Consider the following 25184-nt stretch of genomic DNA (forward strand, 5'->3'; position numbering starts at 1 on the left):
TGTTCATAATTATAATATTAACATCCTTACTTTAAACTATACAAAAACTATGGTAATGCAGCTGTCCCAAAGGGGGATAAGGCCATTTGACTCAAGAAAGATTCAGAGGAGAAGCATTATCTTTGTTGTTCTGTATTGTTTTTCTGTTTAATGGATCATACAGACCAAACCATAGCACACAATCAGCCCACATTACACAAGTTGCTACATATTGCACCATATAAGTACCACTGTACAAAAGCACTTACTGTATATGTTTTCCTGTAACACATCAAACTTTATACAAGTAATGCAATGTGAGCTGTGCTAAAGACTTTGAGTATAAGATTTCTGAATGTTCATTGTTTAACAGTTTAACTAGTTATACATTTGATGGCACAAGACTTACACTGTTGTTCATGTTCAGCATTAATATTGCAATGGAAAGGCATATGTACAGATACAGACATATGGTGTATTGTATACGTCAGTCATGTTTGTATCTCTGTTTATATGCTGCATATATAGATACACAAAGTAGTCAGTAATACACATGAGCACACTGCAGCTTCCATTGGATAAAATCAATCACAGCTATATTGTTTCAGTATTGTAACATAAACATAAAATCTACATGTTAAATTCTGAGTTTGCAACCTAATGCACAGAGTTTGGCTTTAAAATCAAAATGTGAAAGCACACGGTAATGTTTGTGTTCGGTATAGAGTAGTTATGAGTTATGAGACATGATTTAATCAATTTGCAAAAACTTCTTGTATTTACCTGTTGTCAGTTAAAACACAGACTCATTCGCTCCAGTAAAGTCCAAGTGGACATTCAAACACACTGACTGTACAGTTAAGTGAGAGTACACTTACATTTCTATAATTCTTTTTCCACTGCTGCCTGTCATTTCCCTCTGGCCAAGGTACTAAGAAAAAGGAATGACATTTTCAATCTTCGACACTTTCTGAAGATCTTCATGAGAAAGTATTACACTTTTGTACTTGTTAATGTGGCCCCAGTAAAATGAATTCTTGTTTTGAAAAATGCTAAGCTAACTGCAGACAACGGATTGCTAAATATTGTAAATTACCTAAAACTAGTAAGTACTGTGATTATTCCATGCAAACACAACTGAAAGGCAGATACCTAGTGGCTAAAGGCCTCACTATGATGTACTGGTCAGTTTAAAATCTTAGCACTCCCATTTGGCCTAGCTCACATATAAAGCACAAAGTCAAGTACAAAAAATTACTGAAAGCTACAACATTTATAAAATACTGATTCCTGTTAGTTTCACACTTAAAAATGGTATGTTGGTGCTTTTTTCACATTAAGTTAATTGTGCTGTTTCACTTAACTGATATATAATACATTGATGCTGTTGCAGCAAGACAAAGAGCAGAAGTTATAAATGAAATATCTAACAGGTGCTTCTTTTTCTAGGGAGAAAACAGTCTCTTAAAGGCATTTCAATATCCCCATGTCCACTCATTTTGTCGTCCTTGTGGCTTCATTGAATATCCTCTTGTGCCATTTCTTGTATAGTCTGTTTCTTTGCAAGTGTCTCCTCTTGATTTTTTTTGTTTGGGGGTCTTGGAGTGTGGTTGAAGCCATGCAGCTTTAGCATGCATACTGAATGGACAGAAAGGGAATGCTGAGTGTTTTTTTTTTTTTTTTTTAAAGTTCTTCAGGAGAGAGGGATGGGGGGTTGTGTCTTTGATTAGCCACCAAAGCCCATTCGGTGTTTAAACATAAAAATTACACAACGTGAAGAAGAGGGTTGGGGACAGAGGTTTCTCCTTTCCTCCAAAAAGCTCCAAGAAGCTTTCCTCTCAGCGTAGATCCAGTGTGCAGCTGGAGGTGTGTGGCCTTATGTTGAACTGCTGCTGCTGGTGGTAGATTCCTGTAAAGAAAAAAAGACAAGAGAATTACATAAATCTGGAGAAGAACTGGAACACTGACAGCCATGTGAGTGGCCAAAGTGACATAGCTCATGCAGCCGACATCTGTCACTCAGACAGGGGCTTCAGGCAGAAGACAGTGAAGGGGTTGGGCAGATCCTTGAACATGAAGTGAGGTACCGGGTCTATCAATGAATACCATGCTCCACGGTTATGTGAAGGAGAGTGGTTGCTAGGTAACTGGGTGACTGGTTTCACTTTGCGCCTCTCCTGCACAAAGAAGTAGGTCACAATTCACACTACAGAGAGACAGGGATTCAGAAGTGTCAATCTGTGAAGTCAGTATCACTCAGTCAAATTACATTTTTGGCTAAGTCAGTCATACAGAAACAGCACAGACCAACCCCACTCAAACATTTCAAAGCAGGATACACTCGTTATCTATGAGTGATGGGTCAGTAGGGGATGAACACAGTTTAATCTTCATGCACAGCACCCTTTTGAGAACATGGTCATTCTGTCAAAGAGAATTCTATATTTTCTTGACATGTGTATTAACTGACAAATGGTAATATTGTTAGTTGAAATGGAGGATTATTAAGAACTGTGTTCAATGACTCTCCGGGTGGTGTTGCATGTTGATGTTATTTTTTCATCCAATAATTATTTCTCTATTAGCACAGGAGCTGGGTGTGTGGTGACAGTGCTTGACTCTCACTTTGTTGACCAAAAGTAATGACTAAGACAGGAATCATGTTCAAGTACTACTTAATTACCACGTTTGCCTGTCTGCAAAACGGAGCTCATCAGACTGTCTGCAATCACCCCCTTATGATTATTAAGGCTTAATATCCTTGTCCCCTGAGGTCAATCAAGGTCATTATGGCTATGTTATATTAGGATCTGTTATGTAAGCCATAGTGTTTTATATTATAGTTAGATTGCACAGACACATTTTAGTGGGCTTTAAAGGTGATACTGTAATATGAATAACATGAACTAAAAAGTGGGCATGAAAAGGCTAACACAGGAGATTTGGGAAACTGCATGTGATGTCAGCTAAGTGACCCCTTGCAATTAAAAAAATCTCCTTTTTGGGAACAAATTAAACAAGACAAAAAGAATAAAGAAACATCCACTGAGAACAAAACAAACACAAAAAGGAAAGGAACAAAAAGGTTCTGTAACATCATTCAAAAAAGGGCATCCGGATCGGGGGAGTGAGACTCCTGCATACCTCCAACTGCAGAGTGGACTTCCCTCATTTAGGGTACTTAAGAGTGGGGAGAAAAAAAACAGGCAATTTAATGGTCAGGTCATTGCAAGCACAAAAGAGGATTACTTATGTGTTTGTGTATCCTATGATCACAGAGTTGATGTGGAGGCACTATGAACAAAATGTTAACTTTGAAATATACCACAGATTATGCATGATTAGTGTCACCCTTTAGCAATAGCAGATTCTGCAGCATGTTAAAATGTAACCTACTGTATATAAATGGGATAAAACACAGTTTCACATTAAGCAATAATCGTTTGTTCTTCCAGCAGCATACTTACCTAGATAGATAGATAGATAGATAGATAGATAGATAGATAGATAGATAGATAGATAGATAGATAGATAGATAGATAGATAGATAGATAGATAGATAGATAGATAGATAGATAGATAGATAGATAGGAAAAATTGGAACAACTGTCATTAGTAAAGACTCTATAATCACAGATTACATTTTTTGATAAACGTCTAATATGAGCAGTTTGTTTATTATGTTTCTGTTCCACTTGCATGATTAGTGTCATACATAGAACAGATAGGCCAACTGCTGCTTCTTACATTCTATTTTATAAAGATGGATTAAAACATATTCATTATAGTTTGTTATTCCAGAGGTATACTTACCAAGGTAGAAAGATCTTTTATTTAGATTGGATGCTATTAAGAGTTAGGTTTCTTATTGTTTTAGGGATTTCTGTTTTGTTTTTTGTTTGAATGATTTCAGTCTTTTTTCTTTTCTTTTTTTAAATTCTGTATAGGTCAGCAAAGTAGTTTTTTTTACTCATATCTTAAGGGTGATATTAGCAGTTGAACTGTTTACTACATTTTGAAAAGATGAAAGCAGAAGATTTAAAATAAGTTTTACAGCACAATAAGACGGACTAATCAATGTGACAATGTGTTGGAACAGTTGAGGTCACACACAGATGAAAATTGAAAACTTTAAGTGTCCTAAGTGTAAAGGAAACAGCAGAGGATGAGAATAAAATGATGCACAGTGTTTCATAATGACACACATACAGTATTTTGTCATGATTTGTAATTGTAAGACATAAATGTATAATTTTTTATGACTTTAACTAAATATGAACTGTGATAGGAATATGAATTGTCTTGACAATAGATTTTTTTTTTTTCACTTTCAATTTTCTAGTTAGGTTTGCAAAGTTAACAATGGGATAGATGTTTTTTACTTTACCCTTATTCAAACTGCAGTGAGTGATAATTTATACCTGCAGAGTAGAAGCTGCTGAGTCACTGGTCTCTGTCAGTCCTGTTCCTCTTGGTAAACTGGACACGATGTATCTGGAGCCCTTTGGCACAGGCTGTCTGACCACCATCTTACCTTTCCTGGTCTCTGCTAGAAACAGACTGTACCAGTAGGCATCGTTGGAGACCAGAGTGGAATCTGCGATGGTGGAGTTCCTCTCACTGATCACACTGTTCCTGCAGGGAGGAGCTGCTTTGCTGCTCTTGGGTTTCTGACACTTGAGCACGATGGTGACCAATATGGTGATGAGCAGGAGAAACGACACTGAGCCCAGACCGATCACCAAGTACAGGTTGAGGTCTGAGAAGATGTCGTACTCTAGAGGCACCTCAGTCATGTCAGAGTAGGCCTTAACAGCAGTCTCCACTGTGGACAGCTTGATGGTGACTGTAGCAGAGAGGGCAGGCTCCCCGTTGTCCTTGGCAACAACAACCAGTCTCTGGTGACGTGGATCTCTGTAGCTGAACATCCTCATAGTCCGGATCTCTCCGTTGTATTGGTCCAGACTGAACAAGGTGGCGTCAGTCACTTGTAGAAACTGGTAGGTAATCCGAGAGTTGTGCACAGAGTCAGTGTCTAAAGCTATCACCTTGGCAACCAGAGAGCCTTTATCGGTGGATCTGGGGATCTTCTCCTCCACCACCGAGCCGTGTGCTCGCCACGGAGAGACAATAACTGGAGCGTTGTCGTTCTGGTCCACAATGATGATGTGAACAGTCACGTTGCTGCTGAGTGGAGGAGAACCAGAGTCTCTGGCCTCAATGTGAAAAAGAAACTCCTTCTCAATCTCATAGTCAAAAGTTTTCAGTGCGTAAAGATTTCCGTTCTCTGGATTGATGGAGAACAGCATGGACATGGAGGTGTTGGCTATCTCCTTCTCTAGGATGAAATAAACTAGATACTGGTTTTCATGGAGGTCAGGGTCAAAGGCAGTGAGTGAACTCAGCAAGGCCCCAGGTGCGTTATTCTCCATAACACGTATAGTATAAAATGACAGAGGGAACTGTGGAACATTGTCATTAACATCCAGCAGCTCTAAAGTCATAGTTTCATTGTCAGATAAAGGAGGAGAACCTCTGTCTGTGACAGTGAAAGTGACGTCATATTCTGGAACCTTCTCACGGTCTAACGGCTCTGACACCACTAATTCATAATAGTTATCAGAGGACTCTCTCAGTTTGAAAGGCATATTATCTGGAATATGAAGATCAACCACTCCATTATCACCTGAGTCTTTATCACTGACACTAACCACAGCTATCACTGTGTCTATTAATTCATTCTCTTTGATAGGACTGTGAAAAGATTTGATGGAGATTTCTGGATGATTATCGTTCATATCAGTCACCTGTATTGTCAGTTTACACTGACCAGATAAAGAGTTTTGTCCTTTATCACTGGCAATAATCTCCATCTCATAAAGTTTAACATCTTCAAAATTAATCATCTCTTTCACTCTGATTTCACCATTTTCTGGATTCAGATTAAACATATTTTGTGTTCTCTCTGATGTATACAAACTATATGAATAAACAATGTCAGAATTTGACCCTTCATCTAAATCTGTAGCATTTAGTTTGATTACTAGACTTCCAATAGGAGCATTTTCCGTCACATCTACGACATATCTGTCTTTGTCAAACGAAGGGGCGTTGTCGTTCACATCAAGCACGCGAACAATAATGCTGGCTGTACCTGTGCGCGTGGGGGCTCCGCCGTCCACAGCGGTCAGTATTAGATTATGAACAGCCTGCTGCTCTCTATCTAAAGCTTTTTTAAGAATCAAATCTGCAAATTTTGTCCCATCTCTTCCGGTCTGAATTTCAAGAGCAAAGTGTTCACTTGAGCCCAGGTGGTAATTTTTAACAGAATTCGTCCCAACATCTGGATCAACAGCATTGTTCAGTGAGAATCTCTCACCAATGGGGCTTGATTCAGAGATGTCCAAATGCATTGTCCCACGTCGAAAATGAGGAGCGTTGTCATTAATATCCATAATTTCCACCTCGATATTAAACATCCTTATTGGGTTCTCAATTGCAGCATCTAATTTAATAAAACAGTGTGTAATTTTTAAGGGACATAGAACCTCTCTGTCTATCCTCTCGTGAATAAATAGCTCACCTGTGTCTTTGTTGATATCAAGATATTTCTTATTACCCACAAAGTCTAAACGCATTTTCCTTCCCGTTAGCGTCTTCACGTCTAATCCCAAATCAGTCGCCAAATTCGCAACGACAGAGCCCTCCTCCATTTCTTCAGGAACAGAATAATGAGTGACGGTGGACACTGTGTTCATCATCGCAGAAAGAAAAAGGAACACGGAAATGATCCCTCTCCAGAGTACCGGTGGCATGTCCCTCGCCATTGTGCCCGGAGGTGTGTTGAAATGTGGACAAATCGTTCTGTTGTTGAACAAGCAGACGCTCCGTGGATGCCAAAAGCGGAGGGTTTCTCTGAGCACTGTCAACGCGTGACGTACATTAAATACCACCACTGTATCCAACGAACTATCGTGAGACTATTACCTCATCAGTGACTGTGTTTTCTTGGGCAGCAGCGACGAAACTAGTCCAGTTTTAGACTTTGCAACCTTTTAAAACAAGCGTGTGGAATTATGTGTGGGTTTTATCGCACTGAATAAAGGCGAGAAGGAGCGCTTTGCTGACGTGTTGTTTCCTGGTGTCGAATTACTTCAGTTGGAAGTGATACTGAAGTTCGTTTCACATTGGGCAGTGAAAGCGAGAATGCAGGAATATCATGTTACTGTTGTTCTTATCTATGGCTGTTACGTTTGTTTACATCTGCCTGTTGTGACATCTTATTAGACATTATTGTAAAGCCACAAACACTATGAGAAACTCTGTAAAATATTTTTTAATTCATTTCATTCTATCTGTGAAAATTCATATTTGGAGAGTTCACTACTTTTTTTGACAGGCAGCATCAGACCAGGTTCAACTCAAAAATAACTTTGTTGCTTAAGACAAACAATTACCCTGATAGACTGATGAAGCATCACAGTGTAATCAAATGTTGCCTATAGCAAAATGGACCTCATACAAAACTACAATAAGTTAAATAAAAATCCAAGCAGCTGGATTTATTTAAAGTCTTTCACATCTATTCTGGTCTCCTCTAGACACTGCATAAGCTTTAAAAGTGCAACACTATTCTGTAACTGAAGAAATAGGTTACTGTAGCCAATGAAGACTGTCGTGAGTGTCGTGAGGCTGAGTCATATATTTTCCTTCCACTTCCACAGTGAACTGCACCAGACTGTATCAACTGCAAAAGACAACAACTTAAAATAATGAAAGTTAAAACAACACTTGTCCACTGTGGATGACAAGTCACAGCTGGGTTAATTCTGCTCTCTTGTTATCACTGGGACTGAGGGTGATCAGAAAATAAATGTTTTGGAGACAAGGTTGGGCCAAACATGGGGTATGTGTTTTCCCAGATAAAGTGGTTGGATTATATTCATTATATCAGACTTCATTTAAACATACTTTTCACACCAGCAAAAAGTTTTAAAAGTGAAAAGTTTCAGCCTCTTTTGAAGAGCAGTGGGTCGTAGTCATCTTTGATAAGGGGAAGTCAGACTAACAGCAATTTGAAACTATTTTTACGAACAATTTTTTTTCTGTCTCTTGTAGCAGAAAAAAAATAAATGGTTAGTGGTTAAGCTTAAAGCTGGTCAGTGATGGTTTATCATTTAGGACCAAGATACATGTGAATTATTTGTACATTTTAACTTTGTTATAATAAAGAAAGTACTCCACCAAAACAATAACAGCAAGCAACAGATATATTCACTGTTCTGTCACTGCTTTTAAGTACTAGACTGTATCGTCTGGAACCAAACACCCATCACAGGAACTGGATGAATTTTAGCAGTTTGGATTGAGAACAACAGTTTCTGGTCAGGTTGGTGTTGTGCCGTACATGGTATGCACTGTGAACAAGTCTGATATAATAAATCTATATAGTCTGTATATTTTCCACACAAAACATAAAAGATATAAAATGGCAAAATGTTGAAAAGTAGATGAAGAGGAGGGGCAGAAGAAAGAACAGAGAAAAAGAAGGCAATACAGGCTGAAGAAAAGGTATAGTGAGAGACCATGGCAAAAGAGAAGTAAATGGGTGAAGCAAAGATAAGGGAAACATATAAATTAAATTAGAAGAGAAGAGAGGGGGAAGGAAAAGGGTAAAACATGACAGACTAAGAACTACAGCAACAGCTGGAAACTGCATGACTGAGTGACAATGAAACAGAAATATGTTCACTTTGGAGATATAGAGAAGGAATAGCAACCAAAAACGTAATAACAGCCAATACCGTAATAACAGCCAATAACGTAATAATTTTGGCCATTTTAAATGTAATAAAGCCAATAATGTAATAACATGCCAATAATGTAATAAAACTTTTGAGCCAATAACGTAATAACATTTTGGCAATAATGTAATAAGTTATTACATTATTGGCTGGTTATTACGTTATTGGCCTAGTATTAAAAAAAACCTTTGACAATGTAATAACTGGTGCCGATAATGTAATAATACATAAATATGACTGCAGGTCTTGGAAATAAAAGTCAGTTTTGTGCAGTTTGCTAATCAAGAATAGGTATAGTGGATGACATATTCGTCATATTTATTCATCCAAGATGTACTATCTTTCACCTCTCTCTCTCTCTCACTTCTACCATGCTTAATGATATGTTTGCAAACGGAAGAAGTAAGCATTGTAGGCTATCAACAACCTCCAAAACATAACCAAACTTGTGTATTGAATGGTGTCTGCCAGCCAGTTTATGTTTCAGTCATGTATAACTCCCTGCCTCAGACAAACCATTGGGAATAGGTAATGTTAAATGTGATAATCCCAGCATGGCTCGGAGGAGCAATGGCGATGATTTGATTTTACCATAGATTTTTTTTAAATTAACATATTTAGCCATCATTTGTCCAACTTGATGGTTAGTGTTATCTCCAGAACACCCAAATGAAGTTCCAAATGAAGTGGCAGCACAATTGTACACATTCAGAAATCTCTTTCTCAAAGAAATGTTTTCTTTTGCAGCACCAATCAACAAATAGCTCACTACTGAAACCAGCTGTTGGAGCTCTAAAATGAAATCTCTGCAGGTTTCATACGTCTAACTTTGATTTTCATGTTTGAAAATTAAAAACTACATCAAAACGTTGAGTTTAAAGGTCCCATTTGGATAAAGTGACATTTCAATGTTTTTTGTTTTTTATACAGTGATGATAAAGCAGCTTTAGGTTCTATATTAATACTGTGAAAGTCTAAGGGTAGATGTTTGTATTGCTCCATACAGTATAAAGGTAGTTTTTTTTTTTTTTTACATTTGTGAATGAAAAAACTACCTTTATACTTTCACAGTATAAATATAGAACCTATGTTGCTTTATTATCACTGTAAAAAACAAAAAAAAAACAACAACAAAAAGCATCAAAATGTCACTTTATCCAACACGGGACCTTTAAGCTCAACGTGTTGAAAAAAAAAAATTCAAATAGAAAGAGAATGGTAAAACCAAATCAACTCCATTGCTCCTCCGAGCCATGCTGGGATTATCACATTTCACATGGTTTGTCTGAGGCAGGAAGTTATACATGACTGAAACATAAACTGGCTGGCAGACACCATTCAATACACAAGTTTGGTTATGTTTTGGAGGTTGTTGATAGCCTACAATGCTTACTTCTTCCGTTTGCAAACATATCATTAAGCATGGTGAGAGAGAGAGAGAGAGAGAGAGAGAGAGAGAGAGAGAGAGAGAGAGAGAGAGAGAGAGAGAGAGAGAGAGAGAGAGAGAGAGAGAGAGAGAGAGAGAGAGAGAGAGAGAGAGAGAGAGAGAGAGAGGTGAAAGATAGTACATCTTGGATGAATAAATATGACGACTATGTCATCCACTTACCTATTTTTGATTAGCAAACTGCACAAAAACTGCAAAAAACCCTTTTGTTTCCAAGAACTGCAGTCATATGTATTATTACATTATCGACACCAGTTATTACCAAAAAGTTATTACGTTATTGGCTCAAAAGTTTTATTACATTATTGGCACGTTATTACATTATTGGCTTTATTACATTTAAAATGGCCAAAATTATTACATTATTGGCTGTTATTACGTTATTGGCCGTTATTACGTTTTTGGTTGCTACAAGGAAGTTAAAGCAATGCATGACTTGGATAAAATGTGATAGAACGTAAATGGAACAGATATTCAGGAGGAAAACAAGAAATGCAAGATGTGCAACTGACTGTTGGTCATAATGAACCATGGGAATTGGAGGAAAAATCTAAAACTGACGTACAAATGAAAGTTTTAAGAATAGCTAAAAGGCAACATGGATACTTGAAACAATAGTAACAGTGACATTTAGATTAGGAATGCATCAAAACTTTGCAGCAGTCCTTAATAGTGAAAGTAAGAGGATGAGAAACTCAGACAACTCCCTTTCTCTTAAAGGGAGATTCACAGACTGAAAAACCATGATCAGTATAAACAGAGTTGACTTTGTCAGCAGGACAGTACTTAGATATGTGGGGAAAAAAAGTATAAAATAAACTAGCATAATTAAAAATCACAATTGCAGGCAGGGAGATGCAGGTAAAATAAAACAACACACAGCATCACAAATGACTGGCAACTGTCCAGTTCTTAAGTGTGAACTCTGTGGATGATGGGGTTATGATTGATCATGTTTGCAGACTAGCACAAAGTCAGACAGCTGGTCCTATTTTGCATTTTGACAACTTAATAAAAGTTTCAGAACTCTCAAACTGTCACAAGAACTATTACACCTTACTGTGGTCATCTGATAAAGAAATTAACAATTTTCAGTCAAGGTTTCACAAACATGAAAGTCTGATTCAGACAAGCTGCCAAATCAGAGTATAACATGAGTGTGACATCAGAGACTGAGAATCCTGGCCCTTTAAAAGTAATTTATAATAATAATCAAATTATACATGAATATTTGCGAGATTCTAAATATAACCAAATCGTCATGCCAGCTGGTGTAAGAGGGCTTAATCAAAACATTTGCTTATTGCACACAATAACTTAATCTAATGTCTAAATTATTTAAGGCAGTTGTTCCCAGGCACTGCCAGAGAAAAAAGCCATGAGTACTTTTGTCATAAAAGTGTCACCACAAGTGTGGTGACATTTATATTTTATTTTGTTCTATTTTATTGATTTTATTGTTTTTTAATTGTCTTAACTTATTCCCTTTTATTTATTATCTATTGTAAAGCACCTTGGTTCACCGGAAGGGTTTTTGTAAAGGGCTGTATAAATGAAGTACATTTACATTTACATACTTGATGGAAATTTGATAAGTGCAGATGTGTGGAGCACATTCTCTTCATACCTGCAGAGTGGAGGCTGCTGAGTCACTAGTCTCTGTCAGTCCTGTGCCTCTTGGTAAACTGGACACGATGTATCTGGAGCCCTTTGGCACAGGCTGTCTGACCACCATCTTTCCTTTCCTGGTCTCTGCTAGAAACAGACTGTACCAGTAGGCATCGTTGGAGACCAGAGTAGAATCTGCGATGGTGGAGTTCCTCTCACTGATCACACTGTTCCTGCAGGGAGGAGCTGCTTTGCTGCTCTTGGGTTTCTGACACTTGAGCACGATGGTGACCAATATGGTGATGAGCAGGAGAAACGACACTGAGCCCAGACCGATCACCAAGTACAGGTTGAGGTCTGAGAAGATGTCGTACTCTAGAGGCACCTCAGTCATGTCAGAGTAGGCCTTAACAGCAGTCTCCACTGTGGACAGCTTGATGGTGACTGTAGCAGAGAGGGCAGGCTCCCCGTTGTCCTTGGCAACAACAACCAGTCTCTGGTGACGTGGATCTCTGTAGCTGAACATCCTCATAGTCCGGATCTCTCCGTTGTATTGGTCCAGACTGAACAAGGTGGCGTCAGTCACTTGTAGAAACTGGTAGGTAATCCGAGAGTTGTGCACAGAGTCAGTGTCCAAAGCTATCACCTTGGCGACCAGAGAGCCTTTATCGGTGGATCTGGGGATCTTCTCCTCCACCACCGAGCCGTGTGCTCGCCATGGAGAGACAATAACTGGAGCGTTGTCGTTCTGGTCCACAATAATGATGTGAACAGTCACGTTGCTGCTGAGTGGAGGAGAACCAGAGTCTCTGGCCTCAATGTGGAAAAGAAACTCCTTCTCAATCTCATAGTCAAAAGTTTTCAGTGCGTAAAGATTTCCGTTCTCTGGATTGATGGAGAACAGCATGGACATGGAGGTGTTGGCTATCTCCTTCTCTAGGATGAAATAAACTAGATACTGGTTTTCATGGAGGTCAGGGTCAAAGGCAGTGAGTGAACTCAGCAAGGCCCCAGGTGCGTTATTCTCCATAACACGTATAGTATAAAATGACAGAGGGAACTGTGGAACATTGTCATTAACATCCAGCAGCTCTAAAGTCATAGTTTCATTGTCAGATAAAGGAGGAGAACCTCTGTCTGTGACAGTGAAAGTGACGTCATATTCTGGAACCTTCTCACGGTCTAACGGCTCTGACACCACTAATTCATAATAGTTATCAGAGGACTCTCTCAGTTTGAAAGGCATATTATCTGGAATATGGAGATCAACCACTCCGTTGTCACCTGAGTCTTTATCACTGACACTAACCACAGCTATCACTGTGTCTATTGGTTCATTCTCTTTGATAGGACTGTGAAAAGATTTGATGGAGATTTCTGGATGATTATCGTTCATATCAGTCACCTGTATTGTCAGTTTACACTGACCAGATAAAGAGTTTTGTCCTTTATCACTGGCAATAATCTCCATCTCATAAAGTTTAACATCCTCATAATTAATCATCTCTTTCACTCTGATTTCACCATTTTCTGGATTCAGATTAAACATATTTTGTGTTCTCTCTGATGTATACAAACTATATGAATAAACAATGTCAGAATTTGACCCTTCATCTAAATCTGTAGCATTTAGTTTGATTACTAGACTTCCAATAGGGGCATTTTCCGTCACATCTACGACATATCTGTCTTTGTCAAACGAAGGGGCGTTGTCGTTCACATCAAGCACGCGAACAATAATGCTGGCTGTACCTGTGCGCGTGGGGGCTCCGCCGTCCACAGCTGTCAGTATTAGATTATGAACAGCCTGCTGCTCTCTATCTAAAGCTTTTTTAAGTATCAAATCTGCAAATTTCGTTCCATCTCTTCCGGTCTGAATTTCAATGGCAAAGTGTTCACTTGAGCTCAGGTGGTAATTTTTCACAGAATTCGTCCCAACATCTGGATCTGCAGCATTGTTCAGTGAGAATCTCTCACCAATGGGGCTTGATTCAGAGATGTCCAAATGCATTGTCCCACGTCGAAAATGAGGAGCGTTGTCATTAATATCCATGATTTCCACCTCGATATTAAACATCCGTATTGGGTTCTCAATTGTAGCATCTAATTTGAGAAAGCATGACGTGGTTGTCTTCAGTGGGCATAAAAACTCTCTGTCAATCCTTTCTAAAATAAAAAGCTCTCCTGTGTCTTTGTTAATGTCAAGATATTTCTTGTTGCCTACGGCGTCTAGGCGCATTTTCCTTTTGTTCAGCGTCTTTACATCTAATCCTAAATCAGTTGCTAAATTCGCAACGACAGATCCTTCCTCCATTTCTTCAGGGACAGAATAATGGGTGACGGTGGATACCGTGTCCATAATGGCAGAAAGAAAGAGAAACACGGAAACGTACCCTCTCCGGGAACCGTGAAGAGTATGATGCGCCATGGATAATAATCCGTTTCAACGCCTTGAAATGTGACGCGCGTTGGAGCAACGACAGTCCTTTTATTCGATTACAGAAGGCAACGAGGATCTTTCTTTACACTGGTATAAGCAGAGATTTGCGTGCAATATGTCTGCCTGCCCAGTGCCCAGGATCCAATCAACTATATTGAGAAGATGACTTCATCAGTGAGTATGTTTTTGTGGGGGGCAGCGACGTCAGTAGTTCTTCACACGCCTCTGCGCCTCCTTACATATCGAGAATTTAAAGAGTCCGTTTTGACTTCTGTGTAAAATGTAATTTTTGTTTTAAGGGAAAAGTGTACTCAAGCACATTACTGAATTTGTTGCCCGATTTTTAAAATCGTTTTGTCTTGAAATGGGGTGACAATATACGCACAGTCTTGTTGTTTTCATAAGTTTGTTAATGCTGGCGACCTGGGAGCTTCTATTTCAATTATACTTTTAGTTTACATAATATTGGTGCAGATACACCATATCGCAGCCCTATCGCAGTGTTTGATTTTTACGCGCTGTGTCGTGTGTATAAAACCAATGTATATTTATATCATTTCATTTTTCTGTGTATTTGGTGTGCGTTTTAAACTCTTTGTCTCATGAACAGTGCAGTCTCGGAGTTAATCTCTGCCTACGGGAGGGCCATTTGGTCATAGAAGGCACAGATGTGAGCCCTGGAAATAATAGTTTATCAGAATCCTAAAGGTTGCGAGGACTAAATAACTGCTGAATCAGGCAACGTCAGAAAAGTACAGACTGTTTATCACAGTATTCCTTTTCATTTGATTTGTGGAAGTTTTGCGCATGAGCGTGACAGAAACACAGTAATAAACATTTGTACATGAACATTGCCTGTACATGCACGATCAATGATTTGAATTAACCGCTACTTAGTTTTTAATATAATTTACTCCATATCGTGCCTCAGCTCTCCTTCTAATACCTGAAATTGATTATGAGGATAACTTAATGGTGAAATAACGAGATAAATATATTTAGGAAAGGGAAAGGAGGTTTGTTAAATTACTCTTGAAATTCCAGAAGATTATATGGAAATGGAAATGGAAATGGAGCTATGGGCAAGCAATTGTATACTTCGATTGCAGGAGGACTTGTTCTAAATGTTGTAAATTACATTATAGTCGTACTTTTTTCATGATTATTTTGGATAAAAAGTTTTTTTTTTATGCTGTAATTGTCTCAGAGGAGAGTTCAAGCACTGGTTTCACAGAAAGTCCAGGTTTTGTGTGATCAGTTATGAGACATGATAAATGCCAGCCCAGTACAGTTGTGTTGAATATATTTTTTTAAGTACATTTCCTTCATACCTGCAGAGTAGAAGCTGCTGAGTCACTAGTCTCTGTCAGTCCTGTTCCTCTTGGTAAACTGGACACGATGTATCTGGAGCCCTTTGGCACAGGCTGTCTGACCACCATCTTTCCTTTCCTGGTCTCTGCTAGAAACAGACTGTACCAGTAGGCATCGTTGGAGACCAGAGTAGAATCTGCGATGGTGGAGTTCCTCTCACTGATCACACTGTTCCTGCAGGGAGGAGCTGCTTTGCTGCTCTTGGGTTTCTGACACTTGAGCACGATGGTGACCAATATGGTGATGAGCAGGAGAAACGACACTGAGCCCAGACCGATCACCAAGTACAGGTTGAGGTCTGAGAAGATGTCGTACTCTAGAGGCACCTCAGTCATGTCAGAGTAGGCCTTAACAGCAGTCTCCATTGTGGACAGCTTGATGGTGACTGTAGCAGAGAGGGCAGGCTCCCCGTTGTCCTTGGCAACAACAACCAATCTCTGGTGACGTGGATCTCTGTAGCTGAACATCCTCATAGTCCGGATCTCTCCGTTGTATTGGTCCAGACTGAACAAGGTGGCGTCAGTCACTTGTAGAAACTGGTAGGTAATCCGAGAGTTGTGCACAGAGTCAGTGTCCAAAGCTATCACCTTGGCAACCAGAGAGCCTTTATCAGTGGATCTGGGGATCTTCTCCTCCACCACCGAGCCGTGTGCTCGCCATGGAGAGACAATAACTGGAGCGTTGTCGTTCTGGTCCACAATAATGATGTGAACAGTCACGTTGCTGCTGAGTGGAGGAGAACCAGAGTCTCTGGCCTCAATGTGGAAAAGAAACTCCTTCTCAATCTCATAGTCAAAAGTTTTCAGTGCGTAAAGATTTCCGTTCTCTGGATTGATGGAGAACAGCATGGACATGGAGGTGTTGGCTATCTCCTTCTCTAGGATGAAATAAACTAGATACTGGTTTTCATGGAGGTCAGGGTCAAAGGCAGTGAGTGAACTCAGCAAGGCCCCAGGTGCGTTATTCTCCATAACACGTATAGTATAAAATGACAGAGGGAACTGTGGAACATTGTCATTAACATCCAGCAGCTCTAAAGTCATAGTTTCATTGTCAGATAAAGGAGGAGAACCTCTGTCTGTGACAGTGAAAGTGACGTCATATTCTGGAACCTTCTCACGGTCTAACGGCTCTGACACCACTAATTCATAATAGTTATCAGAGGACTCTCTCAGTTTGAAAGGCATATTATCTGGAATATGAAGATCAACCACTCCGTTGTCACCTGAGTCTTTATCACTAACACTAACCACAGCTATCACTGTGTCTATTAATTCATTCTCTTTGATAGGACTGTGAAAAGATTTGATGGAGATTTCTGGATGATTATCGTTCATATCAGTCACCTGTATTGTCAGTTTACACTGACCAGATAAAGAGTTTTGTCCTTTATCACTGGCAATAATCTCCATCTCATAAAGTTTAACATCCTCATAATTAATCATCTCTTTCACTCTGATTTCACCATTTTCTGGATTCAGATTAAACATATTTTGTGTTCTCTCTGATGTATACAAACTATATGAATAAACAATGTCAGAATTTGACCCTTCATCTAAATCTGTAGCATTTAGTTTGATTACTAGACTTCCAATAGGAGCATTTTCCGTCACATCTACGACATATCTGTCTTTGTCAAATGAAGGGGCGTTGTCGTTCACATCAAGCACGCGAACAATAATGCTGGCTGTACCTGTGCGCGTGGGGACTCCGCCGTCCACAGCGGTCAGTATTAGATTATGAACAGCCTGCTGCTCCCTGTCTAAACCTTTTTTAAGTATCAAATCTGCAAATTTTGTCCCATCTCTTCCAGTCTGAATTTCAAGAGCAAAGTGCTCACTTGAGCTCAGATGGTAATTTTTCACAGAATTCGTCCCAACATCTGGATCTGCAGCATTGTTCAGTGAGAATCTCTCACCAATGGGGCTTGATTCAGAGATGTCCAAATGCATCGTCCCACGTCGAAAATGAGGAGCGTTATCATTAATATCCATAATTTCCACCTCGATATTAAACATCCGTATTGGGTTCTCAATTGTAGCATCTAATTTTAGAAAGCATGACGTGGTTGTCTTAGATGGACAGAGAAACTCTCTGTCTATCCTTTCCAAAATAAAGAGCTCTCCTGTGTCTTTGTTAATGTCGAGATATTTTTTGTTGCCTACGACATCTACGCGAATTTTTCTTTTGTTCAGTGTCTTTACATCTAATCCCAAATCAGTCGCCAAATTCGCAACGACAGATGCTTCCTCCATTTCTTCGGGAACAGAATAATGGGTGACGGTGGACACCGTGTTCATCATCGCTGAAAGAAAAATAAACACGGAAACGTACCCTCGCCGCGAACACTGAAGAATATGATGCGCCATGGATAATAATCCGTTTCAAAGTCTTGAAATGGGACCAGGGTTGAAGCAACGAGAGAAAGTCCTTTTGTTCGATTAAAAATTGTAACGAGGACCTTTCTTTGAAACGTTTCGTTACACTCGTAACAGAAGAGATTTTTGTGCAATATGTCTGCCTGCCCAGTCTCCAATCAACTATCTTGAAACGATGACTTCATCAGTGAGAATATTTTTGCGGAGAGCAGCGACATGAACAGTCCTTTTCGAAAATGTGCGCCTCATAGAAATATAAATAGGTTAAAGTTTCCCTCATGACATGTCAGTGAGCTTTAAATCTTTGTTAAGTTGTAATAAAATATGTATTTTTTTATAACCTTTTTATTGACTTCGACTTCCATATATGAGAAAATTATCTCCAAGTTCTATGATTTTAGGGTAAATATATATATATACTGTATATATATATATATATATCTTTTTACAAGTATGCAAATGCACTGTTCTTTAAAAAAAAAAAAAAAAAGATTATTTAATTATATAGACTGCTAAATAACCTTCCACATGCAATCAAATTACATCAAAGCTATTGCATCTATGCTTGTCCTATGCCCTTCTTGCGTGTGTAATACCACTTTGGTATGGTAAGACACGTTTGTCTTGATAGTACCCATACATTTTGAATTTTAATTGTACCTACATGTACATATTTGGATGGAAACTGGTTTATGGGAGTCACAAATGTTGCAATTACGCAGCATTCCTCTTTTTTTTCTATGTAAAAAAAAAAAAAAAAAAATATATTACATATCAGGTTATATCTGGATGTCAACTTGGATTACAACCAGTGAGAAGATTTAAATATATGTCCTTGCTCATTTGTAGACCAGAAATGAAAAGTAAAATTTAAGGATTTGAATGCCTATGCCATACAGCCAGATGACTCCTGACAGAATAGTAGGTACTAATCAGCAGCATTACAAAGACCTAAAAATAGATGTTTAAAGTGTAATGATACACATGATTACAATGGCTTTGTTGCATGGATGTTATCTGAGGGTATGTTTAACTGATGTTTTTTCATACCTGTAGAGTGGAAGCTGCTGAGTCACTAGTCTCTGTGAGTCCTGTTCCTCTTGGTAAACTGGACACAATGTATCTGGAGCCCTTTGGCACAGGCTGTCTGACCACCATCTTTCCTTTCCTGGTCTCTGCTAGAAACAGACTGTACCAGTAGGCGTCGTTGGAGACCAGAGTGGAATCTGCGATGGTGGAGTTCCTCTCACTGATCACACTGTTCCTGCAGGGAGGAGCTGCTTTGCTGCTCTTGGGTTTCTGACACTTGAGCACGATGGTGACCAATATGGTGATGAGCAGGAGAAACGACACTGAGCCCAGACCGATCACCAAGTACAGGTTGAGGTCTGAGAAGATGTCGTACTCTAGAGGCACCTCAGTCATGTCAGAGTAGGCCTTAACAGCAGTCTCCATTGTGGACAGCTTGATGGTGACTGTAGCAGAGAGGGCAGGCTGCCCGTTGTCCTTGGCAACAACAACCAGTCTCTGGTGGCGTGGATCTCTGTAGCTGAACATCCTCATAGTCCGGATCTCTCCGTTGTATTGGTCCAGACTGAACAAGGTGGCGTCAGTCACTTGTAGAAACTGGTAGGTAATCCGAGAGTTGTGCACAGAGTCAGTGTCCAAAGCTATCACCTTGGCAACCAGAGAGCCTTTATCAGTGGATCTGGGGATCTTCTCCTCCACCACCGAGCCGTGTGCTCGCCACGGAGAGACAATAACTGGAGCGTTGTCGTTCTGGTCCACAATAATGATGTGAACAGTCACGTTGCTGCTGAGTGGAGGAGAACCAGAGTCTCTGGCCTCAATGTGGAAAAGAAACTCCTTCTCAATCTCATAGTCAAAAGTTTTCAGTGCATAAAGATTTCCGTTCTCTGGATTGATGGAGAACAGCATGGACATGGAGGTGTTGGCTATCTCCTTCTCTAGGATGAAATAAACTAGATACTGGTTTTCATGGAGGTCAGGGTCAATGGCAGTGAGTGAACTCAGCAAGGCCCCAGGTGCGTTATTCTCCATAACACGTATAGTATAAAATGACAGAGGGAACTGTGGAACATTGTCATTAACATCCAGCAGCTCTAAAGTCATAGTTTCATTGTCAGATAAAGGAGGAGAACCTCTGTCTGTGACAGTGAAAGTGACGTCATATTCTGGAACCTTCTCACGGTCTAACGGCTCTGACACCACTAATTCATAATAGTTATCAGAGGACTCTCTCAGTTTGAAAGGCATATTATCTGGAATATGAAGATCAACCACTCCGTTGTCACCTGAGTCTTTATCACTGACACTAACCACAGCTATCACTGTGTCCAACTCTATGTTTTCATTGACTGGACTCTGGAATGATTTAATAGATATTTCTGGGTGATTGTCATTCATGTCTTCAATGATAATTTTAAGTCTGCACTGACCTGATAAAACATTGTCTCCTTTGTCAACAGCTATTACTTCCATATCATAAACCGTGACGTCCTCATAATTCAAAACTCCCTTTACTGTAATCTCACCTGTATTTGGGTTTAAATTAAACGTCTCTTGTGTTTTCTCCGATGTATACAGACTATATGAGTATACTAGATCAGAATTTAACCCTTCATCCAAATCTGTTGCATTGAGATGAATAACAAGACTTCCAATTGGTGAATTTTCCATTACAGTGATATGGTAGCTCTCTTCATTAAACGTAGGGGCGTTGTCATTTGTGTCTAAAACATGAACTATAATGCTTGCCGTACCAGAACGAGATGGCATACCGCCATCTACCGCTGTAAGCACTAAATAATGAACAGCTTGCTGTTCACGGTCTAATTTTTTTTTCAGGATCAAATCAGCAAATTTAGATCCATCTCGTCCCATTTGAATATCCGTTGTGAAATAATCACTTTCGCTTAAGTAGTATGTTTTGACAGAGTTTGAACCAACGTCTGGGTCAACTGCATTGCTTACAGAGAAGCGCTCTCCAGGTTGTGTTGCTTCGGAAATATCTAAATCTATAGTATCTCTTCTAAAATGAGGTGCGTTGTCGTTTATGTCCAGTATCTCTAATTCGATGTAAAATATTCTTTTAGGGGTTTCAATTATTGCTTCCATTTTCAGATAACAGGATGTCTTTGCCGGACATAGAGATTCCCTGTCAATTCGTTCAACAATGTACAGCTCTCCAGTTTCTTTGTTCACGTCCAGATATTTCCGATTGGCAATTATCTCTATGCGCATTTTCCGTTCGACTAACGTCTTCACATCCAGTCCCAAATCTCCAACTAGATTTGCAACGACAGAGCCTTCTTCGAGTTCCTCGGGGACGGAATAATGTGTTACAGCTGATGTGTAATTTAAGGTGGTGGCGAAGAGAATAATTCCCAGCACATACCTTTTCTGATGTTGAAAACATATAAAACCTTCCATTGTCACCCGCGAGCTTTGTTTTCTGTGATGTAGCTTAAACTCTTCCGCACATGATTTAAGAAAGCCACAAAGCTTCAGTCAAATGCCCAACGGAAAAATGAACGCAGACCCTGAAAATCCTTCAAAATTCAAATTGATTCAGCACCAGGAACTGTTCGTTTGTGTCCTCCGCCGCATTGAATGAACCACTGTCATGGCGAACAGGATGTCATAGGCTTATATGTGGTTGGGAACAGCGACGCTGCACGCCAGAGACTGACCCTGTCAGCAGTGTTAATGCATGCAAATACTCTGTGCCGGAACTAAGCCTCGACCGCTTTACATTCGTCGTAGTCGTCTTGGTTGGATTGCATTGGAATGTTTTTGTATTTTTAGGAAACTGTTTCGTTTTTCTTTAAGTGTGTCGTTTGATGTTTTGAGGCGCTTTTGGCAAAACATTTCTCTGCCTGATATAATTTCACGTTGTTCTTTTTATTAATTATTTTTAACTCGAATTTCTTATTGATTTCTTTCATTAATATACTGAATGAAAAAATAAGATTAATTATTTGTAAAAGAAAGGAAATACACAATTTTTAGTTTTTGGAAAACCAACACGCTTCATGTTACGACTGTATAAGGTGACCAGTATTAAAAGGAAAACATCACCCGCTGTTACACAAAACAGAGCAAATAACCGTAGCTACAGGAGCGTCTTGAAGTAGCGTAGCCTATATGTTTTAAGTTGGAATACTAATCGCTGAAAGTTTCAAACATAGTTAACAAATACCATAGTTGTATATGGGAATATGAAAACTAACCATGAATAGAACAATCATTCCTCCAAAATTATTGCAGTTGATAAAGGTGCTGGATCATAAAACCAGTCTCACCTGCAGAGTAGAAGCTGCTGAGTCACTAGTCTCTGTCAGTCCTGTGCCTCTTGGTAAACTGGACACGATGTACCTGGAGCCCTTTGGCACAGGCTGTCTGACCACCATCTTTCCTTTCCTGGTCTCTGCTAGAAACAGACTGTACCAGTAGGCATCGTTGGAGACCAGAGTGGAATCTGCGATGGTGGAGTTCCTCTCACTGATCACACTGTTCCTGCAGGGAGGAGCTGCTTTGCTGCTCTTGGGTTTCTGACACTTGAGCACGATGGTGACCAATATGGTGATGAGCAGGAGAAACGACACTGAGCCCAGACCGATCACCAAGTACAGGTTGAGGTCTGAGAAGATGTCGTACTCTAGAGGCACCTCAGTCATGTCAGAGTAGGCCTTAACAGCAGTCTCCATTGTGGACAGCTTGATGGTGACTGTAGCAGAGAGGGCAGGCTCCCCGTTGTCCTTGGCAACAACAATCAGTCTCTGGTGACGTGGATCTCTGTAGCTGAACATCCTCATAGTCCGGATCTCTCCGTTGTATTGGTCCAGACTGAACAAGGTGGCGTCAGTCACTTGTAGAAACTGGTAGGTAATCCGAGAGTTGTGCACAGAGTCAGTGTCTAAAGCTATCACCTTGGCAACCAGAGAGCCTTTATCAGTGGATCTGGGGATCTTCTCCTCCACCACCGAGCCGTGTGCTCGCCACGGAGAGACAATAACTGGAGCGTTGTCGTTCTGGTCCACAATAATGATGTGAACAGTCACGTTGCTGCTGAGTGGAGGAGAACCAGAGTCTCTGGCCTCAATGTGGAAAAGAAAATCCTTCTCAATCTCATAGTCAAAAGTTTTCAGTGCGTAAAGATTTCCGTTCTCTGGATTGATGGAGAACAGCATGGACATGGAGGTGTTGGCTATCTCCTTCTCGAGGATGAAATAAACTAGATACTGGTTTTCATGGAGGTCAGGGTCAAAGGCAGTGAGTGAACTCAGCAAGGCTCCAGGTGCGTTATTCTCCATAACACGTATAGTATAAAATGACAGAGGGAACTGTGGAACATTGTCATTAACATCCAGCAGCTCTAAAGTCATAGTTTCATTGTCAGATAAAGGAGGAGAACCTCTGTCTGTGACAGTGAAAGTGACGTCATATTCTGGAACCTTCTCACGGTCTAACGGCTCTGACACCACTAATTCATAATAGTTATCAGAGGACTCTCTCAGTTTGAAAGGCATATTATCTGGAATATGAAGATCAACCACTCCGTTGTCACCTGAGTCTTTATCACTAACACTAACCACAGCTATCACTGTGTCCAACTCTATGTTTTCATTGACTGGACTCTGAAATGATTTAATAGATATTTCTGGGTGATTGTCATTCATGTCCTCAATCATAATCTTTATGGTGCATTGTGCTGATAAACTATTGGCTCCATGGTCGGTGGCTATAACCTCCATATCATAAATCCTGAAATCCTCATAGTTTAACATTCCCTTAACTGTAATTTCACCAGTGGAAGGATTCAAATTAAATGTTTCTTGTGTTTTTTCTGATGTATATAAACTGTATGAGTATGTTATAACAGAATTTGAACCCTCATCTAAATCTGTGGCATTAAGTTGAATAACAAGACTCCCAATAGGTGAATTCTCAATTATTTTTATATTATTGACATTTCTTTCAAATGTAGGAGCATTGTCATTGGTGTCCAACACACGAACAATAACACTGGCTGTACCTGAACGGGCAGGTGTGCCTCCATCTACAGCTGTGAGTATTAAATTATGAACAGCCTGCTGCTCCCGGTCTAACGTCTTTTTCAATATCAAGTCGGCAAACTTAGACCCTTCTCTTCCTGTCTGAACTTCAATATTAAAATGTTCACTTTCACTCAGGTGGTACGTTTTAACAGAATTGCTTCCAATATCAGGATCAACTGCATTACTCAGAGAGAATCTCTCTCCTTTTGGCGTCGCCTCAGATACGTCCAAGTGTATCACATCTCTACGAAACTGTGGGGCGTTGTCGTTCATATCCAGAATTTCTACTTCTATATTAAATATTCGAACCGGGTTTTCTAGTATAACCTCTAGTCTGAGATAGCAGGACTCCGATGATTTCGTTGTACAAATATATTCTCTGTCAATTTTCTCCACAATGTACAGTTCACCAGTCTCTTTGTTCACATCCAGATATTTCTTATTTGCAATGATGTCGAGACGCATCTTCCTCTGGTTCAGCGTTTTAACGTCCAGACCGAGATCAGTAGCAAGATTTGCTACAACGGATCCTTCTTTCATTTCTTCGGGTATTGAATAATGAGTCACTGAAGTCGATATGTTGCGAACGAAGCAAAAAAGAACAACGAGCAGCACGTACCTCATTTCAGGCTCCATTGTTACAGGGAGCTACTTTGCCCTTTGAGTGTTTGCCACAGTTCAGTTTTTGATATGCAATTCTCCAGTAATACTGATCTTTGATGCAATACTCCCGAGCTTGAACATAGTTACCGTTTTACAATCCCGGTGATATCTCCTCATCTAAAATGCCGAGAGCGTTTTTTGCAGCACAGTTTCAGCACCGCGGAGCTGTCCGGTTGATTCACGATCTGCAGTACTGTCGTTGAGTCACCGTGACGGCGCTCACATGCTGGTATTTTGCTGACAAACAGCGACACCCTGTGAGATCTGAAATTCTCCTCTAGCTGTATTTCATTTGATTTGTTTCGATTTTTTGTCTGTATTTTTAACAACACGAGTTTGCAATTAGTGTTACGCAAAAAATGAAATAGAATATCTTTGATTTGAGGTTTTGTGACCTTAAAAGATGAAGTGTAA

General features: G+C 39.8%; 3 protein-coding genes across 3 annotated transcripts; all 3 read right to left on the minus strand.

Annotated features, from left to right (window-relative positions):
* Window positions 1-1774: 1774 nt before the first annotated feature.
* Window positions 1775-18018, minus strand: LOC310993086 (protocadherin beta-16-like; the record flags this gene model as incomplete). Its single annotated transcript, XM_083981349.1, has 4 exons — window positions 1775-1888; window positions 3124-3159; window positions 11858-12928; window positions 15610-18018. 3 exons carry the CDS (start codon window positions 18016-18018, stop codon window positions 3148-3150), a joined length of 3492 nt encoding a protein of 1163 aa, XP_083837475.1. The 3' UTR covers window positions 1775-1888; window positions 3124-3147.
* On the minus strand, window positions 4395-7049 carry LOC310993098 (protocadherin alpha-C2-like; the record flags this gene model as incomplete). Its single annotated transcript, XM_083981368.1, has 1 exon — window positions 4395-7049. The coding sequence occupies exon 1, from the start codon at window positions 6804-6806 to the stop codon at window positions 4395-4397; it is 2412 nt and encodes an 803-aa protein (XP_083837494.1). The 5' UTR covers window positions 6807-7049.
* Window positions 18019-19071: 1053 nt separating the features above from the next.
* On the minus strand, window positions 19072-24743 carry LOC310992916 (protocadherin beta-16-like; the record flags this gene model as incomplete). Its single annotated transcript, XM_083981146.1, has 2 exons — window positions 19072-20148; window positions 22353-24743. The coding sequence occupies 2 exons, from the start codon at window positions 24741-24743 to the stop codon at window positions 19072-19074; spliced, it is 3468 nt and encodes a 1155-aa protein (XP_083837272.1).
* Between the last annotated feature and the right edge of the window lie 441 nt (window positions 24744-25184).

The sequence above is a fragment of the Trachurus trachurus genome (assembly GCF_905171665.1).
Source record: "Trachurus trachurus genome assembly, chromosome: 10".
Lineage (NCBI taxonomy): Eukaryota > Metazoa > Chordata > Actinopteri > Carangiformes > Carangidae > Trachurus > Trachurus trachurus.